Raw genomic sequence first — 21,414 nt, forward strand, 5'->3', positions numbered from 1 at the left:
GACTTGCCGTCCTGACCGTGCAAAAGTGAATGGCCAGCGAAGCGGTTACAAAACCACTCAAATGCCACCGATGGGGATAAGAAATGTTTTATTGTTCTGCCTAGTCTTACGACGACACCGTTGTTGTGCATTAATGATTTCGCACTGTTCGACGCTCATCGTATTCACGCTGCTCTTCGGGAGTCTCTGCGTGCTCTAACCATAGCAGTCTTGCAATGAACTGAATGAGTTGCTAGGCAGGTCTCCCTTTTATATATGAAGTTTGGGGACGTCACTCACTGATTCATATGCTGCTATTGCCCCTTTCCCATTGGAGCAGCTTATACAAACGCAATCTTTACTGGAAAACACACGCGGGGAGAAGGAACGTGCCTCGCATTGTTCACAGGCGCCTTACCATCCATCACGCGGTTTTCACGCTTGTTTTGTGCTTTTCGTTATCGAAATGCATACTGAGCTGTGTGTTGTATGCCTGATTCCAAAGGAGATGTGGTATACAACACGCAGATCAGTATTCATTTTTTCTTCAATTTTTTCCTCTGGCGGACATGAGAAATCCCAACCAACTAAAGGCTAACAGCTTCGCTGTAAACTTTAATTTAGCCTAAACGAAGCAGGGCCTGCAGCGTGGTAAGCGAGTATCTATTGCCTGTAATTACCAACAAGCGCAAGCTTTAGACGGAACTGTGAGGCAGACGAAGCACATTCGAGTACATCCTCGGTGCCTAGAAGAAAGGGCACGGAATACACGCGACAGTAGAACGAAGGAGCACCGCTACCGTCATGCTATGACGACATGTCCACGCATGCGCAGATCGGGTGTGGTCGGTTCGAAGGTTTGCAGAGGCGCTCAGAGCGTTTTACTTTAATATAGAGCTCGAATGCAGTGTGTGCGCTGTGCGCATCCTCATATAGCTTAGACAATAATAGCAGATGGGCCCTGCAATATTTTTTTTTTTAAGCCGCAGGCAAAGTTTGCAAGTACTCGCGAGTTGGTTCACTATACCATTTTGAACCGATAGATGGCATGAGAGGCAGCTGTGTGACCCATCTATTGGTGGCTCGCTATACCCTTTCATTACGCATGGGAAGGATAAAAGTTTTGGGACGTCGGTTGCCTGACCAAATGTTGATTCGTTTCTGGTTACAGTGGGCGCGTCAATTGAACAAGCCGCTGCGCACGAAGCCGGCTGCTTTGGCTCCACGAAGTATTATCTCGTCCACCAGGAAAGGAAGGCCGAGGAAAAGCCAGAACGGTCCGCACTGTGCTTACAAGGCCGCGCTGTAGTGGTTTCCACTCGGGTCTGGGTATCGGCGTGAGTCAAAAGATCAATAAAACGACGCGCATTGCGTGGACTTCAACGATAAGGCCGCCAGAGAAAGGTCGCCTGAAACCGTGAACGCCAAAATCGGCCGCTTAAATGGGGCTTCGGCGAAACGATCAATCAGGCGCGCCCAGCTGCACTTTGTCTGTGATCCCACGGGGATTAAACTGTGAACGATACTCATCGTCAGACGGATGGCTCGTGGATGAAGTTTTTGGGACCCTCTGAGGGGGCTTTGCGCGTGGGAAAACTTTGGAGTATTTAAACGACGGATCTCAGTTCGTGCTATATATAGGTGCCCAGACACATAGAAACACTTAAAGGAGCAGAGCGGAGGAAAGTGCTCCACGAGGTTTTATCGTTGCGCGTTGAAATATATTTTAATCCGTTAAAAGTAAATAAAGCTCTAAACCTGTCTGTCACTTACACCATTTCACCTAAAAAGCAGTAAGGGTGTTAATTATAGAGAGATTTACACCGTCGCTCCCTTTCAGGGATCTAAATAATTTTACAGTTCATGTGGCATAAAGCTACCCCACGTGGGTTTGCATACGTGTCAATGTTCATTTTTTTTCACATATGTTCCGCCTAAGGAGGAACCATTCTTGTAGAACACGTTCTACTTAGAAGAGCTGTGTTTCACATGTTAATGTACGTCTCAGTTTCAGTTCTTAAAAGAATCTTCACACGAGTTCCCATAAATATCAGCCTTAATATTTTTCCCCAAAGTACATACCACTTAATAAGTGGAACGTTTTTTGTAGACCGTGTGCGTAAAAAACTGCGTTTCACTTATTTTACGTTGAACAGTGTTACACATATAATGTTAATGGAACACTGTTTTACATACATGAAAGGCATTAGCGTGTGCATCATGAATCCCTTTAGTTATACCCGTAAATCCATTCTGGACGGGATACAGAGCGATTCCGCAGAAATCTGCCTAATTCACAACAGTTAGCCTTGCAGCTAGACAGAAACTCGCCACATTAGTGCCTTCGAGTCTTCCATCGCAAGCACTGTGATCGACAGAAGCGGTAAACTAACTGGAACGTCACTTGGTGCAACTCCTAGCCGTTTAATAAATCTGACCTCGAAGTGTTTATAGCGATAAGAAGCTTGGGCAGGTAAATCTTCAGCATGCAGGTATAAGAGGACAATGCGCAGATTGAAACGCCTGCTAGAAATTCCTGCCCGGCAGCTCTGTCCTGTTAAGATACGCGGTGGGGTTAAAGGATTGCACAGTGTGAAAATTCCAGGATGTATCCGTTCGAGCAGCGGAGCCCGAGTTCTTGCCCCTGTTTTTTAGTTTGTTTGTTTTTCTTCCCATCGAAGTGAGCGAAAGTCTACACGTAGGCCTAACTTGGGGGAGGGGGGAAGAGCAGGGGATTTACGTGTTGTAAGTCAACGCGTAAGGGGGTTTACGCGGTGTAAATCAACGGAAGCTGACCGTGAAGGCTCGTACGAAAGGAAAAATTTGCCTCTTAACTGCGTGACCTGCAAGTGCGAATCACTATTTTAGGTAATTTCTATCCCACAATAAAAAAAACGAAACGGGAACATTCAGGGGAAGTATTGGAAGTTTATTTAATTAGGAAACAAACTGGAAAAACTTGTGCGTGCTACACAACGATGCGGCTTTTCACCTCGCAAATAGCCTTTTCAAACAGCCACGTACGGTTGCAATAGAATGTCGCGCAATAATTTTAATTTTTGAGTATTTACCCGTTTCCTGTTAGCCCATTCGTCTGTTGTTTGGACAAAAAGCGTACCTGAGGGTCTTTTCTTCTTGCTTTAATAAAATTAGTACATGTCCTCTGCTTACACTCATTCCGCGCGTCTTCCTGTGTGGTGTCTCTTCCTTTACATTCGCGCAGTATTTCCTTGCAATATTATGCAAAGACCAGCTCCTCGATATGTACTAACTTGTATTTGTTTATTTTTGCCGCCATCTCCTGGTAAAAATGAAATACAAGTGTTGGCTGCGGGATTCTAGGCGTAATGGGCTGGAAAGGCATGAACTTGTTTGTTTTAAAATACCTTATAGGGCACCAGGGGTATTCCATTATATCAAAGAGGCGGGGGGGAGGGGGGGACGATAGCAAGATTCATAGTACTGATAACCTAAAAATTAATCACGTCCTTGGAATCATTTGGTCGCACTTTGATCACCTGACACAACGCTGTGTAATATCAAGTACCAGAACAACATTTCGAAGTGCCAGCGCACAAAAAAAGTATAAAAAGAAATACGTGCGTGTTACGCACTCAATAATCTGACAGTAAAACAACACAGTACAGTGCTTAGAAGGCAAGAGTATTCTGCATTAGAAGATAATATAAACAAGCAAAATATAATGTTATGCTATTTGATAAAAAAGTTTTAGCAGCTAAGAGATAACTACGTCACAGTGAGCGCATCCCCATTGTACGCGAGGATGTATTGTTCCAATACGTCCCTCCCTCCGCGTGTAATATCGCAGGCACCCAGAAAGTCAGCTACACAGAAACTTGCACAACGCGGCTCCATTATCGGGCTTTTTTCACGTCTCTAGCTGCCCGGCGCCGCCTGCAACAACAAGCGACACTGTTGTTTTGTCCATCTCGTCGCACGCCAAGTTCGATTCCTTTGTTGGGACGTTTAAAACCAGTGGCGCCGGTACGACCAGCCGCCGGAGAGTGCTCCGTGGCGTGTTCGTTGTCCCAGCATACCCCCCGCCCGAATGTCGCCGCAACATTCGTACAACTGGCGAAACGCACGCCGTCATCGCCCGAGTCCCCTCTTGGGTACGACCGCGCCTTTCGTCGCCGTCCCAAATGCGGAAAGAATCGATCGAATGCCCACGGCATTGGGCGCGCCGACATGTCCCGAGAAGAGTCCGCACCCGGTCGCGCACCCTCGAAAACACCCCCCACCCCCCTTCGCCCTCTCTCCCATTTTGCCTCCTCCGTAGTCGCAGCAAGATGTACTCCGCCTCAGCAAATCCGCGCACTGCGGCGAAATCTACTTCAAGTTTAGATGGCCGTGTGCATTGGTAAAACGGTGATGCGTTGTGTTAGAGTAGAGTGTTTGTACCATTGCCATATAAGGTTTTGTTCATGAAAGGCCTTTCGTGAATGCGTTCCTCGTCTGTACCGCATAAGCGTTTGTTGCCGCCACGAATCGGAGCTGCCTCTTCGTGTAGCTGCTGAAATCGGCAGCTTTCCGCGGCGACTCGTTCCTTCTGCCAGGGACATAAGGTAATTTTGTTTTATTTTGTTTGATTTAATTTGAAAAGAAAAACACAACAAGATGCCGATTTGCTGCACTGCTCGTTAGTGGGTTTCAAACGTGCACTTTTATCCTGGGTACGCATAGGTTCTTCAACATAAGCGGTACATGTTTTGCAAAAATGTTCCACTCAAATGAATTTATGTTGGAACCTGTTAATTGTTATTAGAAGCAGTTGCAAGATGCTTCAACATGCTTCCCTGGTTTTATACTGTTATCCCCCATTCCGTGATATATCTATGCTCTGAACAACTACCTCCACTTACCGGGAGTGCGACTGGCTTACTAAATTGAGTGCCGAATTATTCGTTCTTATTTTTTTTTTTACTTTCAGCCAGTTACAAGCCACTAATTACAATCAGACAATCACGACGTTTCCCTGGAAGGAACACTTTTATCTCGTCGCCGTCGATACGGCGCATGACCCATGCAGCGTCACGCGATAGCACCCTCTAACGATGTTGCCAAGGGCAGCACATTTTATCGAGGCACCCACGCAAACGAGCTCGACCTTTTCCCGCGTGGTTATTCTGAAAGCACACGCTCGCAGAATGACATTAGCTTTAGTGAATCTGAGACAAAAAAAAAAGCGGCCAAAGATAGTTATTCCGCATCGACCATCACTATCGTAGTTCTAGCGAACTAAACACGTCCATAATGACCATCTAATCGCATTGCGTGACGCGTAAGCTTTGTGTAGTATGGCTGCTTGGGGTTCCTCCGGTGTTTGAATACTTTCTTTTTGTGACTTTCTTCGCCGTCGCTTTTTCATTTGTCGGCGTGCTTAACACGAGCATGTCGTCGTACAGAGAGTAAACATTGCTTCCGAGCTTGATCTCATTTATTATTGAAGCCCGATTTCCGCGTTTTCACGATCGATGTTCCATACCTTTAACGGAACTGTAACTCAGCTTATCTATTTGCCGACTATCTTTGTAGCAGTTTGGCCTGTCACTGCACTTAACACTGTTTACACAATGCCGGAAATCCGAAGACATTAATGGCAGAACGTGGACTAATGGCGACGTCTCGTGGTGTCTAGTGTAACTGCAAATGGTCAGAGGTGGTTTTCGTGTTTGGCGTTGTTCTCCTCTTAAGAAAACAAAAAGGCCGCAATGGAATTCGTAATAATGCTACTGCCGATGCTTCTACGCCAGTAGCCAAGTTCCAGACGGCTTGTCATTGCAGCAGTAGCTTTACGCACTGTGACTGAACTTAATGCTGCAAGATGGCGACACCGGCGCTGATGGTGGCATGTAACATGTAACATGTATGGTGACATGTATGGTAACATGATGGTAACATGTATACGAACGAGCTGACATTCTACAATGTGTAACCATCAGTGATGCAAGGGCGAAAACGAGTGCGCGCCACAACACGGCAGCACGAACTTTGCAGGGAACATTAGGCCTGGAAACGCGAGAATAAGGGGAGTTTGTAACATGCAGAAGGCAAGGTTCAAATAGCCCGAGCCAGCCTTCAACGGCTGTCCAAGCGAAAGAAGTGTCACATTGACATTGTGTTAATAGATTGTTCTAGTGCGCATAACTCAATTATTTTGATGAGATTGCTAGATTTATAATACTGATTGAATTCTGTCCACGTTAGCTGCCTTGCAGACCCATGTACAGCTGGTACGCTTAGTGAAACACAATTCCAGGGCAGACCTTTAGCTTAAAGCTGGCGCTTGTGCTCTTGTTCTAGTTTTTGTTTCCAAGCTTGCGCTTCTAAAAAGCAGATGGTCTCATATTTGTTTTTTTATGATACGCATATCTTACCTGCAATAAAATTTACAAGGTCTAAGTATGGGTGCAACCGTTGTTAGTGATGCATAAAAAATGCAGCGCTTGTGCAGTTTTTCTTAGCTTTGTTCTCTTTACCGCGCCGTCAGTTACTTGAAAAAAAGCCTAACTAAAAAACATAATGCCCCTGGCTTTTCCATTTATGAGTATCCACAACACAACATGTGTATCGGCGTGTGCCGCCCTTGATTGGCAGCTGTGCTGCACTAATATTGAGCCCACCGGTATCGAGCTAAATGCATCCAGACGATGCTTATGCGGAACCATTGGATCGATGGGATAAGTTGTTTCGTTTTGAAAACAATTATGGTAAATGATCGTCTGCACGTTAAGGCTGTACAGGTCACGCCATGTAGGAATGGTTAATTTTACGTTCATCCTCCGTCCGTTGATTTGCCACTTGTTTCTGACTGTAAACGTTTCTATCACTGAAACCCCTGGCTTGACCACTGAGGAGCTGCGTTCTGCCGTTTCCCGCAGTTTGTGGCGCTAACTACCTATAACGACCCCACAAAGTGGTTTACTGTGTCCTAACTACAGCAACGCTTTTGTTACTCTACACGCCATTAGCCCCTGATCCAATGGGCCTTGCCTCTCCTCTTAAAACCGCAACACCGGAATGTTCTCAGTGCCAACCCAGGAAGCTGCCACTAAATAAAGCGCGCCTTGCGCAGTTTACTCAGAATTACTTCATATCTTGACAACGTAGATTGGGCGAAAAAAAAATTTAACGAAGCACGCAGGATAGCACCAGCCTCGTATGCTCACCACGAACGTTTCCCCAACTATTACACCCGCAGTGAAACTTGCGGCGTCAGGATTTCAAACCACAATCGTGCCACATAGGCCTTCTATGATTCTGGGTCTCAAAGAGGCTTGGAGATGCTTGCGTAGTTGCCGCGGTGCTGCCATTCTCCATGACGAGAGTGAAACCTTTAATATTACGTGAACATTCGGCTCACCGGTACTAGTTCTCAGCTAACGCGTTTCGAATGTGTTTAGTGAGCACCGGCGAGAGAACTGCGATTGACATGAAAAGGTGGTGCTTGTCCGGTGTTCTTTCACTCGTCCGTGTCAAAAATTGGTTATTTAATCTTGTTCCGCATAAGCTCCCCTATGTAAGCGTAATATTTTTGCCAACATTACAGAGACGTTACAACATATAAGTGATGCAGGCCATGAAATAACCTTTCAGTGGCTTCCAAGTCACTGCGAGATTATCGGCAATGAACGGGCCGATCACGCTGCCCGCTCAGCCCATACTGAGGAGCGCCACGTCCCAATTCCTCTTTCTAGAACTGACGCAGCACGGAAGCTCCGCCTACTTGCTCGGCAGTGCACCGCGTCGCAATGGAATGAGCCACATTTAAGAAATACGCGACTGTACTCACTTGATCCCACACCAAATCTTCGAGCGCCATCACAGCTTCGCCATAGAGTCGTCACGCTTTTATATCGACTTTGGTTGGGCGTTGTCTTTACTAAAGCCTATGCATTCGGCATAGGGATGACCGACAGCCCAACCTGTGACCACTGCGGCCATGAAGAATCAATTGGCCATATTTTGTGTGCCTGCCCGCAGTACAGTCCACAGAGGGCATGCCTTCCCCACGAACTTGACCAAGTGGACGACCAACCGCTATTCGAAAAAAGAATTCTACAACAGCGAAACCACCTACCGTCACAGAAGAAGGCCGTGCAAGCGCTATTGCGCTTTTTGAGATCTACTGGCCTGTGTGAACGACTTTAACTGGAACGCCTTTTGTGTGTGTGCCTCCATGTGTGCGTGTTTGATTTTCGTTTCTTTTAGCTTTTTCCTCTCTGTCATCTTTCTAACTCCTATCCCCAATCCCCAGTGTAGGGTAGCAAACCGGGGACTCATATCTGGTTAACCTCCCTGCCTTTCCTCTTCATTCTCTCTCTCTCTCTTGCCAATATGTTCCCTTAGTTGAGGCTATGGGGAATGAGATTCAGATGTTCTATTTAATAAGTGGAAACATATTTGGAACACGATTAAGGAGTGATGTACAGTAGCAGTGGCAAGATGATCGACCGAAGGAAAAGCCGACGTTAGAGGATATTAGTTCCGCATAGTTTCCGCTTAGTAGGTGGTACCTTCCAATTACTCAGAAGAACCTGGTTAAAACGAGATTTGGAGCGCTGTATTGTTAATGTGTGGCCTTAAAGTGACACTGCCAGCCTCTGCAGGTGGTGCTTAAAACCATCCGTTAAATCTGCGAAACCAATGACGACTTCTATTTCTTCGGAACAATAAAAAAAATGTCTGCAGTTTATAAATATTTCCCTCATTGATTTTATTCGACCACTTGCAGGGGATGACCTGGACGACTACAACGACAACCTGGCCCGTCTCTTATTCTTCACACGAAAGTGAGTTTTCCTTGGCCTTGTCGTGACATACTTTCCTGGCAGTTTGGTAAACTTTCGTTGGGATAAGGTCGCCAAGTAACGGCACAAAACACTCCCCCTTTAGCGAAAAGTCCCTGAGTGATGATGACGATCACTTCCTCGGTATTTTGCCTTTCTTTATGTTTTCATTGTTCCTAGCGGTCTTTTTTATGATTTTTCTCAAGTAATCCTTTAATTTGCCTGCTACTGCGGTCAGTATAAGAAAACAAAAGAAGCATGGATTCTCTAAAACAACTTCAGGATTGATAACTTTGCTTCGCCAAGGAAAACATCTTTGTTGTATCCAGATGGCTCACTGATAATTTATTCGGTTTTCCTTGAAATGTAGCATCAAATATGGGCGCGTATTTTCGTTCGGATCAAATGGTACCGGGGCTCAGAACTTAGCCAAAGTCCTTGCAAAATTATATAAGGACAACTTGCTGTTTATTATTATCATCATTAGCAGCAGCAGCAGCCGAGGCAGCGTGATTTTATGTCTAACGCAGAACGAAGGCCTCTCCAAAGGGTCTCCAGTTACCGCTGTCTCGCGCTAGCTGTCTACAACTTGCCCCTGCAAGTTTCCTAGTTTCACCACCCCACCCAATTTTCTGCTAAGTTACCATCTGTATTGATCACAAAAACATTCACTAAGAAGGTTGCTAAAACCCTAAAAAGTCGGGGGGTTTTTTTGTTAAAGCGTGTTAAATCTCTGTAGATCTAGCTGTTAGCCCTCTCACTATGATACCGACACTATATTGTACGCTTCGCCTGGGCGAAGCGCTGTGGTCCTGTAGGTGTTAATGGCGATGTGCAGAGGCAAACTCATGAGTATCAGGCTCCAGTCGAAATGCTGTTGTAGCGTGCTCCATTCTTTCGAGCAACGGCCGTACTCTCGAACTAACGTCACTTCACTTAACTCCAATCCTGCTGGAGCGGCTCAGCGGTTGTGGCGTTCAGCTGCTGAACACGAGGTTGTGGGTTCAAATCCCAGTCCCTGCCACCATACGTCGACGAGAACGGCATGCAAAAACATTCGGCGGCCGGGCTTTTTGGGTGCATGTCAAGCAGCGCCGAGTACTCGAAATTGTAGAGCAGCCCCTGATCTGCTGAAACAGAAATCAAGGCTGACGATATGGGACATGGTGAATTCGACAATACGTCAGGAATCGGACAGAGCCCAAAATGGCACCCCAGGCTGGTTGCAATGTTACGGCGGCTTCTTCATTTTTTCTTCCGCCAAAAAAAAGTTCAAGGTGTAGTTCTTTTTTATTCATTTCTTTTGTGTACATTATAAGAAGAATAAAGATTTTAATTATCCATCCGCAGTTTTCTGAGTGAGGAAACTGTGAGGTGGACCTCCTAAAACAAAACGTATGTATATATGTGCACGTACAGAAGGGTAGTACATGGTTGTCGTAGCTAAGACGACACCTGTAATAGAGGTCAGCAATACTGCTGACGAGACTTCAAGAGCTATTGCTGTAAAAAAATGATGTAAATAAAACTATGCAGAAGCCATCGTGGATGATTCTCAATGTAGGCGAATAGCCGAACGCTTCTGAAAAGCTATTCCCTTTATCAAAGGAATTAATGACGCACTTCAAGGCGCATATATGCTCACGCGAGGGTATTTTTGGTAGCGTTTGGGGTTTTCTTGCGTTATTCTGTTGAAAAACGGCACCGTTAAGCAGCGCATCTAAACCGGTAGCATAGACATAGCTCTTCACCGCAGCATCGATAGGGTGCCGCTATAGCTCTCGAGCGAAAGCACATGAGTCTTAAATAGATATGACAGTTGGGGTTCGGTAACGAATACGGCCCTCGAACCGCTCGCGAAAGAGCGCGCCTTTGTATCCGGGGTGAAGCTCCGACCGCCGACCAGCTCGAAAACCAGACGAAGAGAGAGAGAGAGAGAGAGAGAGAGGAAAGGGGAAAGGCAGGGAGGTTAACCAGAGAAAAAGATCCGGTTGGCTACCCTACACTGGGGAGAGAGGGGAGGGGGAGGTAAAGTGGTAACAAAGTAGAGATAAGGAAAGGAAGGAGCGTAGACACAAAGTGCCGAAGAAAGTCATTCGCCTCAAAACCAACCGTGTACCGCCTTTATTGCAATCTGCGTACGAGGAGCGATGTGCGTGGCTTCATTTGCTTCTCCGCAGACTGCGGCTATGCGCCTCAACCGAACAAACAAAAAAACACTTCGTAAGAATTTGGATGCTAATGAAGAGCGAGTCGAGCGAATGGTCAGGTACCACAAGCTACATACACAAGCGATCGCCAGCAGACGGCAACTGCCACTCCTTTTGTTTGTTTTTATCTATGTCCATAAAAAAAACAAGAACAAAGGCACACGTGAACCCAGAAGCAGCTCCCCTCCGTGTATGTAGCAGCGAACTGACAGCCTGTTTTCTTCTTTTTTTTTTCATCTGCAATACATACGGCTGCCATCATTCTTCCGGCCCGTGAACTCGGTTCGCGCGACAGTTACCGCCTGTCCAAGCAATAACTCAAAGTTCTTTTACGCTTACGCGTCTGCATTTCTGCTTTGAGAGTATCGTACCGATGTTCCATACATATTTGATCGCCTCGGAACAAGTTGTTGTGAGGCGTACCATTCATCTCTCTTTCTGAAGAGTCGGGCGGGAATGTACTCGCGTAAGGAATGCAAAGCATTACAGTTATGAATTCTGCACGCACCACGCAGGGATATTACTATGGAGTCCGTTGTGCTCAATGTTTTCGAAATCCTTTGCGTGAAACAGTCAGGGCGATAGATATCCCACGTGACTGCAGAGACATCCAGTAGTAATGCTGGTGCTCGTACTCTCCACTTCTTTCGTGCGCGCCTCTGCTTCGCCGTATTTTTCAGTTCATTTACGAGCGACATGCCGGCCGTAAGATACACTTGGCGTTCGCGGGTTGCTCGCTCGTAGACGACTGGTGCGTGTCCGAATCGTGATAGCCTGGTGCGAGCCATTGTGGAAAACCAGAGGATTGTAACTTTATTTAATTTTTTGCTCTCCCGGGTCCCAAGCATTGCAGAGGGAAATCGTCCCTCTTTTATGTTCACTGCAGGTCGAAGGCCTCTCCCATCGATATCCAATTACCCATGTCTTGTGCAAGATGACCTCGTCTTATGGCTTTCTTTTTTCATCATGCTACCTAGTTATCTGCCGTTGTCGACTGCACTTCCCTTCTCTTGGCGGCCTGTCTGTAAATCTAATATGCCACTCGTTATCTTCCCTAGGCAGAGCCTAACGACCAATCCCGAATTCACGGTATTTCACCACGTTATTGAACACTACCTCTGCCTGCTAGTTTTGCCCTCCGGGTTTTGATATCTGCTGTAGAGACGTATGGATTATTTATATATTCATGGTTACAAAAACTCAGCGCGCGGACATGCGATAAAGAAGTAAATACGCGGCACGAGCGCTGTCTCACAACTCGATTTCTATTAGGATCTACCCTAAATATATACACATACAAAAGGAAATAAAGAAAAGAAAAGCAAAGACCGTATACTTATTTATATATATAAATTAAGGCAGGGCCCATCTCAGCATGACTGTCGACGGCAATGCAATTAGCATTCGAGCAATGTTTTTACACGCCGTATTGCTGAAGTAACGTTCATTTATTACCTGATATAGCCATCCCGAGACTTTCTCTTTCTGTCTGCCTTGCTTCGGCTATGAGCAAAACGAGAACAAGGTGAACGCAGGAGCCAGCGTTTCGACAAGTTGACTTGTCTTGGCTATGTACGATATGCTGTGTCTCGATCCGGTGTCAGTCGACATTGCCGCGACACTTGCATCCCAAAGTAGGCACTCAGCATGAAGCAGCGATGACGACTCTGCGATGGCGCATTGAGATAAATCTATTCGTGTTGCATTTAAAAAGAGCATTACCTCTTTGGTGGCCTTATGTTGTGCGCACTAAAGGTCTTCGGCCAAGGTCCCTGGAAGCTTTAGCTCCGGAACTCCTAACACATCGTACAGGAGAACTCGTTTTTTTAAGCAACGACTGCACCGAATTTGATGAAGGTTGTTGCATTTAATAGAGGTTAAAGTGACGTGACAACAGAAAATAGATTTCTGAGTGAGGCCGTCGATGTTTCTGCAACATTTGCTGAAAATTGCAAAGTTCCGAAATAGAATACAGCTGTAGAGTTTACAACTCTCAGGGAGCAATAAACAACAATATTAAAAATTTGCGAACCCGCCGTAGAAAACATCTAAAGGGGAAAGAAATTGTGTGTTGCACCAACCTGAAACACACCCTCCCCAAATTTGAGAGTAGGACCTTTTCAAAACTCCCGTAAAACTAAGCAACAATTTCACGCGAGGTGTAAATTCGGGTATCAAATTTTTGCGCTTTAGATGATCTAACAGATGCAATTTACAAAACCGCGACATGCTTTTTTTGGTGCGTAGTTACGGATTTGTAAGCTTCGTGTTTCCGTCTTTTTGAAACTTAACTAGCTTTCAGAAATCTCGCAAAAAACTTCCAAGGTCCTAAATCGAAATTCTACTGTCTGCAGTTAGTAAAATTCAAGTATTTCTTCTCAAGCACCACAGATGCGATTCAGTTTGACCCAGTGGTCGGTCGTCTCGTAAAAGCATTTCTTCGTTTCGCCCCTACTCCGACAAGAAAACCGGAGTTGTCCACGAGCTTGCATTTCAGAAACCCGCATAGACGGTGGCGTCGCATTTCCTCCGCGGCAGTATTTCCAGAAGCACTGCGTCCTTGGCTGTCCTGGAGACGACCCTGGCACCCCCGAAAGCATCGAACGCCAGTGAATCTTCATCGCGTGCTCAGCACGACAGCCCAGAATGGGAACAAGTTCTGTCGCTGCAAAGACAAAAGACGCGAACGCCTATGCACCACTGGCGTGAAAACAAAAACACGTTCGTTATTGACGAAACGCCCAGGCAAAAAAGAAAGAGTTAAAATGGATTGCCGACGCACGTGCGTGAATAATGAAAGTGTTTTATGCATTTCGATCGCAAGCTGCTTGTCGCCGCGAACCAAATTCACTCGCCCCGAGCGTACAAATCGCGGTGACTTCGATCGCTTTTCCAGGGGCGACAAACGAACCAATGGCGTGAGGAGATACTGCTATCGCCGTCGTGGAGGCCGCATGTAGGTGTGTCCTTCTCCGAACCGAACACAGTTTAGAGATATATAATCGCTCCTTCATGTCGTCCGTTATTATAATCGACTGGCATATCAGTAATGTAAAAAAAACAGAACTTCTTTTCCTTCAGTGACGCTTTCCTTGCTTTGGTGTGGAAGCACCGCGATAAGTGTGGTGCTGCGAAGTCGGAACACAATACCGGAGACACCAGAGAGGCAAGCGTTGCCTGCATATATATATATATATATATATATATATATATATATATATATATATATATATATATATATATATATATATATCGCTGTGATCTTTTGCTCTCGTCGTGGAGCGCGCATTAGGCAGTCAAGCGATTAATGTATGTAAATGAGCCAAGGGAAGTAACATCCCTTGAGAGTCCGCTGAGGCTAGTTCTTGGCTTGTTTTGTTACTTTTTTTGCGTTTTAAATACCAAGCATGGTAGGCGTTTGCTGCTTTCTAATCTTACAATTTGAACTATAACAGTTTTGCAATACGGGTTCCTTGCTTTCTGATATGTTCATATAGTTACTCATGCTCAATATTTCTTTATCACTTCACTGTTTCTTTCTTATCCTGCGGTTGCAGTTCATTGCTTTCCATTGCATTTAAGTAAAATATTCGATTTTTGTTTGCCGACGCATGATCCCTATCCTTTTGATGCATTACTGACAGGAGATCCCAGATTAAGTATCAGATTATGACAACTCGTCGTGCACAGTATTTAGGAAATACACATTAAAGTGCAAAGATAGACATCATTACATAGAAAGATTATTACTTAGAAAGACATTATTACTTTAAACATAACCGGCATGGTTAACAAGAATGAACTACAGATGCAAACTTACAGTGGCAAAAATAGGCAAGGACGGGAAAGAAGTTAACAATGAGATGCAATGCCTTCGTTATCATTCCCCCCGCCCTGGTCAATAGGTTCTTTGCTGCGAACTTGCGTCATGGATCAGCTCCTAGGCCGGTCGCATACATTGCGGCATGAACTCACGTTATATGTAGTAAAACGGGGCCGTAAGTAGAACCCAACCCGAATAAGACGAATCCGGATAAAGCCAATTATTTTGTATGTAGTACGCGAAATTTGTTGACCAATACTAACGCTAATTAACTCGCTCATGACAAAATTGGAAATATAGTCAGACGCCTTTATAACGAAGCACCCGAAATCCTTCATTATAGCGGTCACATTGTTGTAAATGCCGCACATCATACCGCTCACGATAAAGGACACTAAGCACGTTCACCGAGAGAAACCCTTTAGTTTGTATGGATTCGAGAGAGACGAAGCTCCGTATTCAGATATGCATATTAGCTGAAAGCCCCCCCATCCCTGACTCGATTTAAATAACTCCTGTCGTAGTCGTGCCCAAGGAGTTCAATTAATGTCCTGGGAAGGTTCACGCCAGACGTCATTCATATGAAGTCGAGCATGCGCTTCAAGTTAAGATGCATTTCTGAATATGGAGGGATAGTTAAGTAAGAATACGGGAGATAGTGATATGTGCGACTTGATGTTCAGTGTACGTATTTTGATAAATGTCAGTGAATCTGGAAGTGGGCTGAAAAGCATTTAAGTGAATACCTTATTTCATCGTGAAGTGACAAGTATTAAACAGCATTACGTACATTGTACATATTTGGTATATGTAATTGTATCGTCCTCTCTGTTACGACCCTCTGTGAGGGTTGATAGTATAATTAAATAAATAAATAAAGCCGCCAATTTTTCGCGGATGCTTCGTCTGAGGCAATGTGCAGCTGTAGCCAACTTTCTTGCACCGAGCCTCACGGGATGCTCTGCGGAAAAACGCGGGAGCGGTGCAATGTAAAAAAAGAAAAATACTGCAAATCGTCAAATTCTGCTTCCACCTCCGATGCCCCTCTAAATTCTTTATTCGCGCACAGACTCTTCCCCATCGTCGCTTTTGTTGACATTCGCGTCCTTCCCGGCCTGGATTTAATCGAAGGCCCAGTGGGTCGCCACTTAGGATTACGTAACCACGTCGCCACCAGCTGTGACGTATTTGTCTACCGTCGTCCTCGCTGCTAAGTTGATTTGCAGATGTTTTTACGACTGGTGTGCGCATGCCTATGCTGAAAAAGGTATAAATGTATTTGTTTCCTTGTGTCCTCGTCTTTTTCGCGCTGTTTCACCTCAGTTCTAATTACAATCAGCGCACGAATTCACCGATTCCTGGAGCAGCGTGACAGGGCTTTAACGCTCTGCGACGTCGGCACGCTGGTCAAGAACGTCGCAAGCGCTGCCGTTGGTGCTAGAAGAGAGAGAGAGAAGAGAGAGAGACATAAGGAAATTCAAAGGAAAGGCAGGGAGGCTAACCAAAGATTATCTGTGGTTGGCTACACTGTACTGGGGAGGGGCAAAGGATGCGATAGGTGCGAGAGAAAAAAGGGATGAAAAAATACACAAAACCTACACACACACACACACACACACACACATACACACGCACATACATACGAACTGTATCTGCGGGAACTGTCACGCAGCCCGCAAAGAGTTTCTAGTGTTACGCAGTGTCACCGTACAATCCTACGTCACACAGCGTACAGTCACAGTTTGCGCTAGCAGGGAGCGCAGTTCATTGGCGTGTGGGGGCAGCAGCAGCGGAGCCGGTGCGCCACAAACCAACCGTCCTGGACGAATAAATTCCTTCGTTGTACAGGCGAATTCGCTGTGTTCGGCATGGCTATCGAGGTGCTCGCAAAACATGCAATACCTACAAAACACCAGGCATGCAGCCGGGACAAAGCCACTATTTCGTTATACAGGTTATTTTGTTGCAGACGCGTTCGCTGTAGAGGCAATTGAATGAATCGAACTGGGTGCCTCCGCTGCCAGCCCCATGAAGCTCCTTGCATGTCGCGGGAACAGAGAATGTATTTTTATCATTTTCTGTCATGCTTAGCGCCTACTTTATTGCGAGTGATAATGCTCGGAAGCGTCCCAGAAGACTGTCGAAACGAGATGCCATACAGTCGCCAGTCTCAATGACAGCGCAAAGCAATTCAAATCACAAGCGAAAATTACTAACTAGCACGAGCAGTTTTATTTCCAAAAAAAATTACATACATGTAGGGGCTTGAACCATAGGGCACACGAAACGAAACATTTTTCTGAGTCCCGGCCGGGGTCCGGCCTTCATCATGAAATGCGTGGACGTGCTTCCTTAGCGAGGAAGTTCAATTCCGCGTTGCAGACATGTGCCGATCTCTTCCTGTCTCTTAATGTTACGCCTAACATCTTTCCATCGCTCTTTGCGTGCTGCTTTACTTGTTCTCGAGCTTCTTTGTGTTAGCCTCCAAGTTCCTGTCCCATATGATAGAACCGGTAGAATGGAATGACTCTACATTTTGCGTTACAACGACAGTGGTAAGCTCCCAGTAAGAATTTGGTAATGCCGGCCGTTGCATTATTTCAGCGTAATTATTGTTTTCTCAATGGACATTGCTTCCTTAATGGGCACGTGATATTCTGCGATCACAACACAGGCCTTGAAGTACTAATGAAATGGTTATTTAGCCGAATAGCCGAATTATTGCCTGAATGAACGTTGAGGTTTGTGCTGCAAGCTGGTCCGTCTAAATCATTAGTCCATAAGGTACACGAGTAGCTAATTGCAAATTGTGCCACTGGCAGTTGCTTGTTTATCTGTTCGTCACATTTCTTAATGCGATCGGCGCAGCCCCCGTGCGTAGAACTTGCACAAACACGATAAACCTGCCAGTATTGTCCATACTACTACTTTGTTTAAACATGTGCTCCGGCGCCACTATTGGTGTTCCTGCTGCCGATTTTTTTCCTACGTCAGCGCCTTACGTCATACGTCATCGTCTTACGTCATACGTCCCCTTTTTTGTATTGCGACGTCATATGGGAGTAAGGCCAAGAAGAGACAGGAGAAGCCTTAGTGCCTCACTAGTACACTTAAGCCAGAATCGCACCAATCCGTTCTTAAGTGAAAAGCCTGTCCACCTACTGTCAGCCTTGAACCATTCGATCATTTTTGGCCACGCGCGCACACTTGCTACTTCCGTCGATTTTCGGCCGCTGACGTCTACACGAGCCTCTTCTGTCATTATGTTGCATAACGCCATTATTTTGCATGTGCATCCTTTTCACGTCCTCACGTGTCAAATCCTCCCCCTTTTTTTTCACTCAATCGATGCACATTATTGCATTGATTGAAATGCAGCCGGTGCTTTTAAAATAGCGAGTTCTGGAACAGTATTTTTGACATTTCCATAGATTAAATAAAATAGAGACAGAAGTTTTCTGGCGTATAAACTTATACACCAAGAAACTTATTCACAAATAAATTGTTTAAAAGACGTGACAAACGCATTATAACCGTCTTGCTCTTTTTCTGTATAAACATTGCGTCCCTTCTTGAACACGGTGAGACAATACCGATATGTAGACAATGCAGCCATGAACTTGGGAGTGAAATTTTATTCACTTTCAAGCAAGGGGGGGCTAAAATCTTGCAGAAAAGATCGCTCTCTCTCTTGCTGCTTTTGAGACACCCACCCCCCCCGCTTTGATGCCCCACTTATGACGTCATAGGCTGACGCGACTGCCGATAGATGCCAGTTATTGGGCAATTGTTCATGATCATAAATTACTGCGCGAGAGTCTTTTGTTGGGTTAGTTAGGGTAAGCAGTGTTGTGGTCCTGTTTAAAAAACTGTTATACCGCCCCAGGGATGTTAATACTAAGTGCCGTAATTGCGTATCTCCTTAGAAGGAAGTATCCTCTCGACGATGCTAAATGAAAGTTGTCAAAATTCAGCCGATCTTTTGAAATACAGTTCCTTGAATATGACACCTTTGAGATACGCTGGTGCATTGCTGATAAATTCGACAAGTGGCCGAAAAGGAAATGTCCAGGATTCCTAGAAATTACCGCTCTTCGGCGTATTTGACAGATGCCAACCTTGAAGGGTTACCATAAGCGCATTCGAGGTCGTGGGATCGAATCCCGGCCACAGCGGCCGCATTTCGATGGGGGCGAAATGCGAAAACACCCGTGTGCACAGATTTAGGTGCACGTTAAAGAACCCCAGGTGGTCGAAATTTCCGGAGTCCTCCCCTACGGCGTGCCTCATAATCAGAGAGGGGTTTTGGCACGTGAAACCCCATAATTTAATTTTTTTTAACCATAAGCGCACCGCTGAAAGAAAAAGCTGTCTTCAGAAGGCTTCTCGAAAGTCCTCAGAGAAATGCTCTCCAAATAAAATAAGGTCTGCTTTCATTATGACCTTTTCAAATATTTGAGCGGGGATATGTTCATTGAATGGTGTTACACTCACTCCGCCGTGTTCTCAGTTCTGAAAAAAAAAATAAAGGTGTTGCTGAAAACTCCTGTTATTCTTTTGTTTTGTCGCAAATCAACGATAAGTTAGTAAATGAAGTGCAGCTCAAGCAATGTCAGAAGTGCTGGCAAGCGACAAACTTGCGTTCCCGTATGTCGCCCACTGTCGGCGATCAATACACGGACATCGTCCTCCCGAAACAGGTCACGCCTGAAGGTCCCGGAAGCACAAGCAAGTCAATATTTTCCCGGAAAAAAAATCATGTGGTGGTGTACACACACCACTCCTACACTTCTGGGAAAAGAGATGTGCCAACCATAGAAACAGGCACCTCCACTTATCTGTCTTTTCTCTCTCTCTCTCTTTCCCTCTAACAGGAAGCAATAACCTTCCTTTTTTTATATCCCTAACGTTCCATCGTCCCATGACTCTACACACTGCGCCACAGCTTCAAAAAATAAACAACACGAGTGGTCACGCTTTGAGCGTCGGTTGCCATAAATAGAACGGACTGTCCTCCCTACTTTGTGGTCAAGCGCCGGTCATCTATTCTCCCTTCTCTGGCGAAACCACGCGATTCGCGGGGAAAGCAATGCCCGCTTGAACTTCCTCGTCGTCGCTCAAATAAACAAACGACTGAAGAGACCGAAGTTCCCCACGGCCCCGTCGCGTAACGGCGAAGGCCCGCATGCCGACGACATCGATGCGGCGTCTGAAATGCCACCCCGTTCGCTTCTTCTATGGCCGTCGAAAACGTTCGATGCCTCGTCGTTCGCGAGGCTTCTGTTTGGGACAGGGCCGACGTACAGAATGGGAAACCTCACTCTTGTCTCATGTCGGTCGATTCTTATTGCGCACACGTTTGCCTTTGCGGCGCGGTTGAATTTCCTCCGTGTACATGTTGGACGGACGCATTGGAGAGCTTGAGGTGGAGCCTGAGGAATGGTCATCGCCATAGGGCTTTCAGCGAAACACGCCAGAAAGAACGTTGATGCTGCCATCGTTCAACTACACTAAAAGGTTGAATAGTGCATGGATTTGTGTAATCTCCTTACTTCCTGCGCCGTTATTTGTTACGCTTTACATTTCTACGTTTCTAGGCAATGGTTGCTTTTTGAGTGCCGCCGAGCAATAAGTCTTCGGGCAAATGCCTCATCACTCTGAATCGTTGCAATTATACCGCAATCTTTTGTTTTCATTGAACAATTTTCAAAGCCATTTCAAGCCATAAGGACAAAGCTTAACCAAATACATGTAATAGCCACTATTTCAATGCTAGCTAGGCCGCCATAATTGCAGCTCCTGTAGGCGCTAGTGCCACTGTTTCATTTACTAATTTTATTGGGATGGCAATCACGCCAACGCTGCGGGCGAATTTCTGCTGTCGCCGTGGTGTCCTGTGTTAACTCCCGGGTCCAGGAGAGTTCGTAACTATAATTACCTAAAAACGGGGAAAGTCGATGCGCAATAAATAGCGCGATCAGGATGTCTGAAACTACGAGCACAGAGATCAAACAAATCTATTTTGTACCCATCGATACCATAGTAAGTTGAACAATCGGTATACATAGGAGTTTTCTCCGGCAATTATTGTTTAGTAAACTGTATGGTTCTCGTTGTTGAGGGCTGTTTTAGACAGGACGGCATCACGTCGCAAGCTGCGATAGCGACGTGTACTGCAGTGGGCGTGGGCGTTTCGATCGCGAACGCCTCATACTAGCTGGAGCCTCTCCGGGGAGAAAAGGAGCCGGGCGTAGGTTGTTGAGGCGCCTATTGAACGACACCATTAAGGAACATTGAACAAAATGCAAATAACTGTGTCAGATAAGAAAGAAATAAACATCGTTCCCTCTTCGACGGCTGTACTTCCAGAGTTGCCGTGGACCCGTGGTCGAAGCCCCATAGCGTGGGAGGCGGCCGGAGAGCAAATTTCATTTGCTCGCCTCCGAACAGTGCAATGCCACTTCGACGACAGAGACGTCTTTCGTCGTTCTGGGACGCTTGTTCGATGTTCCCAATAAGGTGTCCGCAATTCAGTTGTTCAAAGACGTGTACTGTTCTTCCCCTGTTTCTTTTCTGCGCCTGCATGTCCCTC

At 45.8% G+C, this 21,414-nt stretch overlaps 1 protein-coding gene across 2 annotated transcripts in view; it reads left to right on the top strand.

Moving 5' to 3' along the window:
• LOC142564325 (uncharacterized) overlaps positions 1-21,414 on the top strand; it is a 151,877-nt gene that overhangs the window by 120,738 nt on the left and 9,725 nt on the right. For both annotated transcript variants that reach the window (XM_075675293.1, XM_075675292.1), the window contains exon 4: positions 8,735-8,792. In XM_075675293.1, the coding sequence (XP_075531408.1) occupies positions 8,735-8,792 (58 nt within the window). The remainder of the gene's footprint in view (positions 1-8,734; positions 8,793-21,414) is intronic.

The sequence above is a fragment of the Dermacentor variabilis genome, chromosome 11 (genome assembly GCF_050947875.1).
Source record: "Dermacentor variabilis isolate Ectoservices chromosome 11, ASM5094787v1, whole genome shotgun sequence".
NCBI classification, from domain to species: domain Eukaryota; kingdom Metazoa; phylum Arthropoda; class Arachnida; order Ixodida; family Ixodidae; genus Dermacentor; species Dermacentor variabilis.